The sequence below is a fragment of the Aquarana catesbeiana genome, linkage group LG07 (assembly GCF_042186555.1).
Source record: "Aquarana catesbeiana isolate 2022-GZ linkage group LG07, ASM4218655v1, whole genome shotgun sequence".
Classification (NCBI taxonomy): Eukaryota; Metazoa; Chordata; class Amphibia; order Anura; family Ranidae; genus Aquarana; species Aquarana catesbeiana.
In genome coordinates, this window is record NC_133330.1 from 16,448,785 (window position 1) to 16,459,121 (window position 10,337).

The 10,337-nt window shown below is 46.3% G+C and overlaps 1 protein-coding gene across 2 annotated transcripts in view; it reads right to left on the bottom strand.

The window, feature by feature from the left end:
* Positions 1-9,580, bottom strand: part of LOC141102724 (cadherin-related family member 4-like) — a 50,004-nt gene extending 40,424 nt beyond the window's left edge. Inside the window, exons 1-4 of one of the 2 annotated variants that reach the window (XM_073591675.1) lie at positions 9,384-9,580; positions 6,947-7,083; positions 2,414-2,604; positions 150-312 (exon numbers count right to left, since the gene is read on the bottom strand). In XM_073591675.1, coding sequence (XP_073447776.1) covers positions 150-312; positions 2,414-2,604; positions 6,947-7,013 — 421 coding nt within the window. In that variant the 5' untranslated portion in view covers positions 7,014-7,083; positions 9,384-9,580. Of the gene's footprint in view, positions 1-149; positions 313-2,413; positions 2,605-6,946; positions 7,084-9,331 lie in introns of both variants that reach the window. The other variant, XM_073591674.1, reaches the window with a different exon arrangement.
* Between the last annotated feature and the right edge of the window lie 757 nt (positions 9,581-10,337).

Sequence of the window (10,337 nt, forward strand, 5' to 3'; positions counted from 1 at the left end):
TTCCCTCCGCCTCTGCACCGCTGCTTCAGTCAAGCGCTACCTGCAGTAGGGATTACAGACTGCCTACATACTGGTACCCTTGAAAGCACCCTATTACTGGAGCTGTGTGGTCACATGATGATGGGCAAGGTGCTTGGGTCACGTCTTACCTTGGCTGGAGAACTTCGGCTCACATTGCGGCTCCGGGAGGTCGTCTATGATGTTGACAAACAGCTGACTGGTGATGGTCTCATTGCCGCATACGGCGGTGATCTGCAGGATGTACTCATTCACCACTTGTGCGTTCAGAGTCGCCGTGCTGCTGAGCGTGATCTAACAGACAAATCACAGTGAGGTCATACACCTGACATCATCACACATATTCTGCCATTTCCACATCTGCCCCCTGCAGCCCTTGGGAACTACAAGTCCCAACATGCACAAAGAGTCAATAAGGTTCGTATTTCTCTGGGAAAAAATTCCCTTTCCTAATTTCGGATCAGTGGTCTCCAAACCGCGGCCCTTTGCTTGCTTTTATCCGGCCCTTGTGGCACTACTTTCATCCACTGATACCAACAATGGGGCATAATTCCCACCACTGACACCAATGAAGGAGCAGAATTCCTCCCAATGACACCAACCATGGGGCACAATTTTCCAAATGACACCTACAATGCGTCCTAATGACACCTATGATTTGGCACAATTCCTCCCAATGTCACCAACCATTGGGCACATTTCTTTCAAATGACACCAACAATGCGTCCCAATGACACCTATGATTGGGCACAATTCCTCCCAATGACACAAAAAGTTGGGCACAATTCCTCCCAATGACACCAACCATGGGGCACAATTCCTCCCAATGACACCAACAATGCGTCCCAATGACACCAATGATGGGCACAATTCCTCCCAATGACACCAATGATGGGGTACAATTCTTTCCACTGACACCAAAGATGGGGCATTGTTTATTCTCACTGACCTCAGGACCTTTTCTACTCCCACTGGCCACAGTCTGGCCCCCCTAAAGTCTGAAGGACAGTAAACTGGCCTTTTTTTTTTTCAAAAAATTTGGAGACCCTTGCTTTGGATGGAGCAAAGAGGAGTTCTGTTAGGATCTCATTGCTGCCTGAGACTCCACTTGGAAGATTTTACTTCACTTCCTGTACTAGGAGCAACATTGTCACCTGGACAGGAAGTAAGAGGGAATCTCCCATTTGAGGACACAGACGACACAGACCTTCAACCCTCCCCAGCTCCACCCAGTAATAGAAAAGTGTTTTACTTAATTTGCACTATAGAAATACATTAAACCCCTTTTTGGCGTTGGTGTCCGATAAAACAGAAACATCGCATGGCGGCTGATAAATTATTATATGAGCCGAGCATGGTGCAAACTGTGTGGATAACCTGACATTGGCCGTTGACATCAGTATTGCCTCTTGGCACCGGTCACCTCCTGTGAGGCACAATGGGGGTATTAGTTTTTAAGAAGAGGCCTTTGTCACCAATGACTAGACCAAAATGATGTCATGGGGAGGGGCTTTCTCAGCTAAGCACACCCTCTTGCCTGCCTGCCTGAGCTAAGGGCAGATGAATCCCAGGAGATAAATGCTACATGAATCAAGCCCTTAGTCAAGATGGCCGCAGCTAGAAATAGGGGGCGAGTGATTTCTCAACAAAATGTTACAATCTGATTGCACAATTTTTTTAACAACTATTTAAAGTGGAGTTCCACCCACTTTTACAACTCTTCAGCATCCCTCACTAAACTGTGCACTGTAAACAAATTGGATATTTTTTTTTTTCTCAGCACCTACTGTATATCTGCTGTATTAATTTTTCACTGCCTCCTCCCTGGCCGTGGCCCATCGCATCATTTCCTGTTTGCAATGCCTTCTGGGAAGGGCGGCAACTTCCTCTGAAACTGCCATTGGTATGAAAACCTGACCTCAAACCTATTACACTGCTTGTGCTGCACTGAGCATGTGCGAGATCTGCAAGGATGAGATCCAGGAAGAAATACAGTCTGGCTTCAGATGCCCACACTTAAGATGGCCACGGCCTGCTGTAATTTTACAAAAATAACAAACTACTGCTATAAACTAACAAAACAGACCTTAGTTTACAGACTAACTTTACTAGAATACATTAGACTTGTGTATTATAGGGGTATTTTTATTTAAAAAGTATAATTTCGGCCGGAACACCACTTTAAGCTAATATGTTATCTGAAATCCAAAAAAGATAACTTTACTGCTAATGGCCCAAAAAAAACAAGATATTTCGGCCGGAACACCACTTTAGGACAATGGTCTGTCTTGGTCAAAAACCAATGTTTCTGGTTTGACCCTCCAGCAGAGACTCATTCTCTGTGCACTCAGAGGGTACCGAGCCTCCCTGACAGTGCGGCCAGCGCCGGGCTCACCTGTAATTTAAAGACGGATCCGCTGAGAGTCTGCGTTGGGGTGTTGAAGTACGTTGCCGGTGGGATGACGCTGGTGATGGTGACGGTGGGGTTGTTGATGGTACAGTTGATCAGGTTGAAGCTATGGACGGAGGTGCCGATGGGAGAACTTTCTTTGATGGACACCGTGTCCGGCAAGGAGACGAACTCCACTGCAAACAGAAGACACAAAGTACAGGGGGGGGGGTGATCTGCGTCATGATATCGGCTAAACCTCACCACAGGAACAGAGGCCACCCAATCACGGGGGGGGGGGGGATTGGTTATTATTAGTCTGGGCTAAATTTTAGGTTATGTATTTACAGACAGTCCGACGGTGAACTATTTCTTCTTATTCCAAAAAGGACTATTTTCCCAATCCTTCCCTTTTCCTATTTATTTCTTCCTCTCCTTTTCCTTTTCTTCTCAGGCTCCAATCCTACTCCTTTCCTCGCCTTCCCTGCTTCTGCACTGCTCCTTCCTCCCCATTTCTTCCCCGCTCCCAGTTGCTCCTTCCTCCTTCCATACCTGCTCCTTCCCTGTTCCTTCTCTGCTCCTTCCCTACTCCTCTTCTGCCCTTTCCCCATACCTTCTGAGCTCCTTTCCTGCTCCTTCTCCACTCCTTTCCTATTCCTTCTCTGTCCTTTTCCTTTCCTTCTCCTCTGCTTCAGTGCTCCTTCTCTGCCCCTTTCCCACTCTTTCTCCACCTATTCCCTGCTCCCTCTCCGCTTCTCCCTCCTTGCTCCTACTCCTCTCCTACCCCTTCCCTGCTCCTTCTCAGCTCATTTCTTGTTCCTTCTCTGCTACTTCTTCTCTACCCTTTCCCTGTTTATTCTGAGCTCCTTTCCTGCTCCTTCTTCACTCCTTTGGTCAGGAAAGGAACATTCATGTACACAGACAAATAAGCCTGTGGAATCAATGCCTGTAGTCGGATAGCGGGTGCGCGCGCCTGTGCACACATTAGCGCCAGAAGAGCTATTTAAATTGCACTAGTGCCGTGTGTCAGTGCCGTTGGGTCTATTGCGTTTCCCGTGTTCCTGTTATCTGTTCCTGTTCTTCTGTTGCCAACTTGATCCTGCCTCTGACTCTGCCTGAACGCTGCCTGTACTGACTTGCTTTTGATGAAGGCCTAAGGGCGAAACGCGTCAGTGTTTTTGGATGATGTTTTTGCTGTAATGCTTAAATAAATATTTTCTATGGAGAAGCTGTTGAGTTGCCGGCCTGTACTTTCTATGCCTGTACTGACCCCTGGCTTTTCCCTGGATTCGCTTCTGCCTGCTCCTTCTGCTCATCCGCTCTGCTGTTACTGACTCTGGCCTGACTCCTGACCACTCTCCAGCCTGCCATCTGAACCTGATTTGCCTGCTATCTGCTGACCTGGACTGTCCGACTCTTCCTTATGCCTGTCCTGCATCCACACCAGCCTATCTGCATCCTTCACTGACTCATGATCCTCCATAAACATTCCGGTCCTGTTATTCCTGAATTACAGATGCATACCAGCGTCTGCCAGCAAGACACTTTCCAGGCACTCATGCCACCCTGAGCTCCCGCGTTCCCTGTCACCCTACCAGGGACTTCAGAAACAGGGCTGTATTAGAGGCCTTCCCCAACGCTTCAGGCTCCACCATCAGATACGTTACACATTTCCTGTTTCTTCTCTGTACTCTTCCTACTCCTTCTCTGCTTCTTCGCTATGCCTTCTCTTCCTCTTCCCGTCTCCTTCTCCTCTGTTTTCCTGCTGCTTCTCTGCCCCTTCCCTGCTACTTCTCCACTTCTTCCCTACTCCTTCTCTGCCCCTTCCCTACCCCTTCTCTGTCCCTTCCCTACTCCTTCTCTGCCCCTTCCCTACCCCTTCTCTGCCCCTTCCCTACCCCTTCTCTGCCCCTTCCCTACCCCTTCTCTGTCCCTTCCCTACCCCTTCTCTGTCCCTTCCCTACCCCTTCTCTGCCCCTTCCCTACCCCTTCTCTGTCCCTTCCCTACCCCTTCTCTGCCCCTTCCCTACCCCTTCTCTGTCCCTTCCCTACCCCTTCTCTGCCACTACCCTACCCCTTCTCTGCCACTACCCTACCCCTTTTCTGCCCCTTCCCTACCCCTTCTCTGTCCCTTCCCTACCCCTTCTCTGCCCCTTCCTTACTCCTTCTCTGCCCCTTCCTCGTTACCTCTCTACTCTTTCTCTGCTCCTTACTTGCTATGTCCCTGCTCCTTCTTTGCTTCTTGTTTGTTCCTTCCCTCCTCATTCTCCACTCCCATCTGCTCCTTCCTCCTTCCACCCTGATTTCACCAGCCCCCTCCCTGCTCCTTCCCCACTACCACTTGCTCCCTCCTCTCGTCATCCCTTCACCTACCTGCTCTTTTTCTACCCCTTGTCTGCTCCTTCCACCAGTGGCGTTGCTAGGGGGTGGCTTTTGGGGCTATAGCCCCAAATCTGGGGCACATAGCCTGAGTCTCTGCAGGGGACCCCAAGGGGATGGGGGGCTCTCTGTGGACCCTGATGTAAGTGGAGGGGCTCTCTGGGGACCCTGATGTAAGTGGAGGGGCTCTCTGGGGACCCTGATGCAAGGGGGAGGCTCTCTGGGGACCCTGATTTTAAGGAGGAGGCTCTCTGGGGACCCTAATGTAAGGGGGGCTCTCTGGGAACCCTGATGTAAGTGGGGGGCTCTCTGGGGACCCTGATGTAAGGAGGGGCTCTCCGGGGACCCTGATGTAAGTGGGGGGCTCTCTGGGGATATATACACACACATGTATATTACTGTATATACATGTGTATGCCCGCCCAAGCGTATGACTTTCTTTACTACGCTGTTATGGGCTCTAGCCCCAGATCTTTTGTAGACCTAGCAACGCCCCTGCCTTCCACCCTGATCTCCACTGTCCTCTCCCTGCTTTTTCCCCATTACCACTTGGGCCTTCTTCTCTTCTTTTCTTTTTCCTCACGGCTCATTCCTGTCTTCTTCTCTGCTCCTTCCTTGCCCCTTTCCCACACCTTCTCTGCTCCTTCCTTGCCCCTTTCCCACACCTTCTCTGCTCCTTCCTTGCCCCTTTCCCACGCCTTCTCTGCTCCTTCCTTGCCCCTTTCCCACACCTTCTCTGCTCCTTCCTTGCCCCTTTCCCACACCTTCTCTGCTCCTTCCTTGCCCCTTTCCCACGCCTTCTCTGCTCCTTCCTTGCATCTACCTGCTTCCTTCCTGCTCCCCCTCTGCTTCTTCCATACTCCTTTTATGCACCTTCTCTGCTCCTTCCACCCTGATTTCACCTGCCCCCTCCCTGCTCCTTCCCCACTACCACTTGCTCCCTCCTCTCTCTATCCCTTCCCCTACCTGCTCCTTTTTTACCCCTTTCCTGCTCCTTTTACCGTGATCTCTACTGCCCTCTCCCTGCTTCTTCCCCATTACCACTTGCACCTTCTTTTCTTCTTTCCTTCTTCCTCCCTGCTCATTCCCATCTATTTTCCCGCTCCTTCCCATCTTCTTCCCCGCTCCTTCCCATCATCTTCCCCACTCCTTCCCATCATCTTCCCCGCTCCTTCCCATCATCTTCCCCGCTCCTTCCCATCATCTTCCCCGCTCCTTCCCATCTTCTACCCCGCTCCTTCCCATCTTCCACCCCACTCCTTACCATCTCCTTCCCCGCTCCTTCCCATCTTCTTCCCCACTCCTTCCCATCTTCTTCCCTGCTCCTTCCCATCTTCCTCCCCGCTCCTTCCCATCTCCTTCCCCGCTTCTTCCCATCTTCTTCCCCGGTCCCTCCCATCTTTTGCCCCGCTCCTTCCCATCTCCTTCTCCACTCCTTCCCGTCTTCTTCCCTGCTCTTTCCCATCTTCTTCCCCGCTCTTTCCCATCTTTTTCCCCCGCTCCTTCCCATCTCCTTCCCCGCTCCTTCCCATCTCCTTCCCCGCACCTTCCCGTCTTTTTCTCCGCTCTTTCCCATCTTCTTCCCCTATCTTTCCCATCTTCTTCCCCGCTCCTTCCCGTCTTCTTTCCCGCTCTTTCCCATCTTCTTCCCCACTCCTTCCCGTCTTCTTCCTGCGCTCTTTCCAATCTTCTTCCCTGCTCTTTCCCATCTTCTTCCCTGCTCCTTCCCGTCTTCTTCCCCGCTCTTTCCCATCTTCTTCCCCTTTCCTTCCCATCTTCTTCCCTGCTCTTTCCCATCTTCTTTCCCTTTCCTTCCCATCTTCTTCCTATCTTTTTCCCTGCTCCTTCTGTTGCATTTACCTGCTTCCTTTCTGCTCCTCCTCTGCTTCTTCCCAACGCCTTCTGTTCTTCTTCTCTGCTCCCACATTTTCCTTCCACCCTGATCTCACCTGCTGCCTCCCTGCTTCCATCTGCTCTCTCCCTGCTCCCCTTCCTTCTCTCTCCCTGCTCTCACCTGTACAGACAGGTCAGTTAATAATACAGATTGTAAATTCTGACCCAGGCTGATCTAAGAAACTCCCAGGGATGCAGGGTGGGGAAGAGATCAGAGTACCCAGCTCAGGATTCTGGGTAATAGCAGCACTGCGGTCATGTATGTACCTTGTCCCCAGGTATCATGGATGAAGAGTAGGGTGATACAAAGTAGCACAGGGGGTAGGGACCCCATGGCTTCAGATGTGGGCACTCAGGGCGAGGAATTGGGTGTCTTTCTTTGTGCAGATCTCAGGGGGTGTCACCTGTATAGAAACACAGAGGAGATAAGAGACAGGAGACATAGGATGACCACCATGATGGCTCTGTGACACCAACAGACTTCACTTTTTAGGGAAAGTCTGTGGCCTGGAACTGAATCACACTAAGTTTGCTTACTTTGAGAACTCCAGACAGATATAAAATCACCAAATAATGACGTTATCAATTCATTAAATAATAAATGTAGCTTTAATAAAACAAAACAAAAACAAATCTGACTTGGTATCAGTACTAGTGGCCAATTAGGCTCTACTGCGGAGTACATGTGCAGACAAGGAACATGCTGAGGGGAGGAGCATTGAATCAACAGTGTGCTGCTGCTGCTCCTTCACTGTCCAATCACAGGCAGGGGTGTGTGCCCTGGACCAAGCGGTGCTGGAGCTGCTTTGGGGGTCCAGAACATTGCAAGATCACAAGCCTGGCTGATCCCCATTATAATCTTTTAGCAGATAAAACAAATATGGTAACTTATTTGTATTATAAGTTGGTATTTATCCCACATTCACCATAAAGGATATTATGACATCATAATAGGGGGAGGAGATAGGTGTGGTGTGATAATGTAGTCAGGCTATCTAACCTGTAGGCCCCCTTCCCTGTGACAGGTTCTCTTTTTTTGTCCCTTTATGATGACAACAACAGTCGGCTGTCACTGACCAACTCCACCAATTAGGAGAGGCTGATCCTCAGGCTTCAAATCACTGACGTAGGAGACGGACAACCAGAGAGATCATTCTTTACTGATATAATGAATATTTGGCAATACCAGTGAGATGTTATATATGATATAGTAGGAAAGTCATAATGTATAGTCAATATGGTATATATGAGGCTTTCTCAACCTTTCAACCCTAGAGGAACCCCAAAAACAATTTTCATGTCTCGAGGAACCCTTACTAAAACCAATTCATCAGGGCTCAATAGGAACAATGCTCCTTATATTGGTGGTCAATAGAAGGATGTCCCCCTTAAAGTGCTGTTCAGAATGCCACCCTTAAAGACCACTAAAAAGATATTTGGTGTCATGCTGCCGGGCTTTGCTAAGTGGTGCTGAACCTTAAACTCTGTAGGCAACATCATCAAATAGGTGGTTCATCAGCCACAGCTCAAGGAACCCCTAGCAAACCTCTGGAGGAACCCCAGAGTTCCACGGAACCCTGGTTGAGAATGGCTGGTCTATATTATATAGTTACTATGCTATATAGTGGGTATATTATGTATATAGTATATGTATATAGTTACTTTGTTTTATGGGCATTATGTTATCTATTATAAAGTTACAATGTTGTATGTTATATAGTCACTATTTTATATGGTCAGTATATTGTTGTGTTATATGGCCAGTATGATATCAATTATGCCGAAATCTTATATATTATACAGTTAATGTTTTATAGCCGATATGTTATGTTATATATTACAAAGTTACTTTGTTATATAGCTACTATGTTATATATAATATAGTAAGTAGGCCATATATTATATAGTCAGAATGTTATATAGCTGGTATTCTATATATTATAAATAAATAAATATAGCCATTATGTTACTATGTTATATATGTTATATAGTCACTATTTTATGTTAAGCATTATATGGTCAATGTGTGTGATATATATATAGAGATAGAGATATAGATGATAGAGATAGAGATAGGGATATATATATATATATATATATATATATATATATATATATATATATATATATATATATATATATATATATATATATATATATATATATATATATCTATCTCTATCTCTATCTCTATCTCTATATATAATTTAAATCACATTGACCATATATAATGCATAACATAAAATAGTGACTATATAACATAGTAACTTTATAACATAATGGCTATATAACAAAGTAACTTAAATATATAGAATAACAGCTATATAAAATTCTGGCTATATAATATATGACCTATTGACCTCAGTATTGACATACTGACCACATAATACACAATATATATATATATATATATATATATATATATATATATATATATATATATATATATATATATAGTGTATTACATGGTCAGTATGTTAATATTATATATGTATGTTATATATTATATATTTAGTATGTCATTTATTATTGTTACTATGTTATATAGTCACTATTTTATATAGCCAGTATGTTACATATTATACAGTATATTTTGTGTTGTATAGCCCCGGTATGTTGTATATAATATATTACGTTGTATCCAGCTCCTACCTGTCCTGCGGCCTCCTCCTCGCCTTCTTTGCCGGTAACTAACAACACTCACCTCTCCGTCCGGCTCAGTTGTCGGGGATCTCCTCCAGTAAACACTGGACATGTTGGGACTCATAACACACACATATGACGTCACAGTTCTGTATACTCAGACTTGTATCACAGGAGGTCTTATCCTTGTATTTACTTATATAACAATGTCTTTGTCTCGTATTGATTAATGGCACATGCATAGACTGGGGGAGGGGCTCATTGTTCTGATCACATGATATCCATGACCTGTCCGGCCTTTTTCTGCAAGTGATGTGGATGTTGTTGTCACAAATTATTATAGTACGGTGAGGGGATTATTTAACCCCTTCATTACCGGGAACTTTCACCCCCTTCCTGCCCAGGACAATTTTCAGCTTTCAGCGCTGTCACACTTTGAGTGACAATTGTGCGGGTCATACAACACTGGACCCAAATTAAACTTTTATCATTTTTTTCACACAAATAGAACTTTCTTTTGGTGGAATTTAATCACCACTGGGGTTTTTTATTTTATTTTTTTTTAAATAAACTAAAAAAGACCACTACAAATTTTGAAAAAAAAAATTTCTTTGTTTATGTTATAAAATTATTAATCTTTCTTCGTAGATTTAAAGGCGTTGTAAAGGCAGAAGTTTTTTTGGGTTTTTTTTATCCTTATGCATTCTATGTATTAAGATAAAAAGCCTTCTGTGTGCAGCAGCCCCCCTAATACTTACCTGAGCCCCGTCTCTGTCCAGAGATGTCCACGAGTCCCGAACTCTCCCTCCAGATTGGGTGAGACACAGCCGCGGCGCCATCGGCTCCCACGGCTGTCAATCAAAGTCAGCCAATCAGGAGAAAGAGGGGGTGGGACCGAATGGCAGCTCCGTGGAGCTGTGGCTCGGCTCGGGTGCCCCCCATAGCAAACTGCTTACTGTGGGGGCACTCCACAGGAGGGAGGGGCCAGGAGCAGCAAAGAGGGACCCGAGAAGAG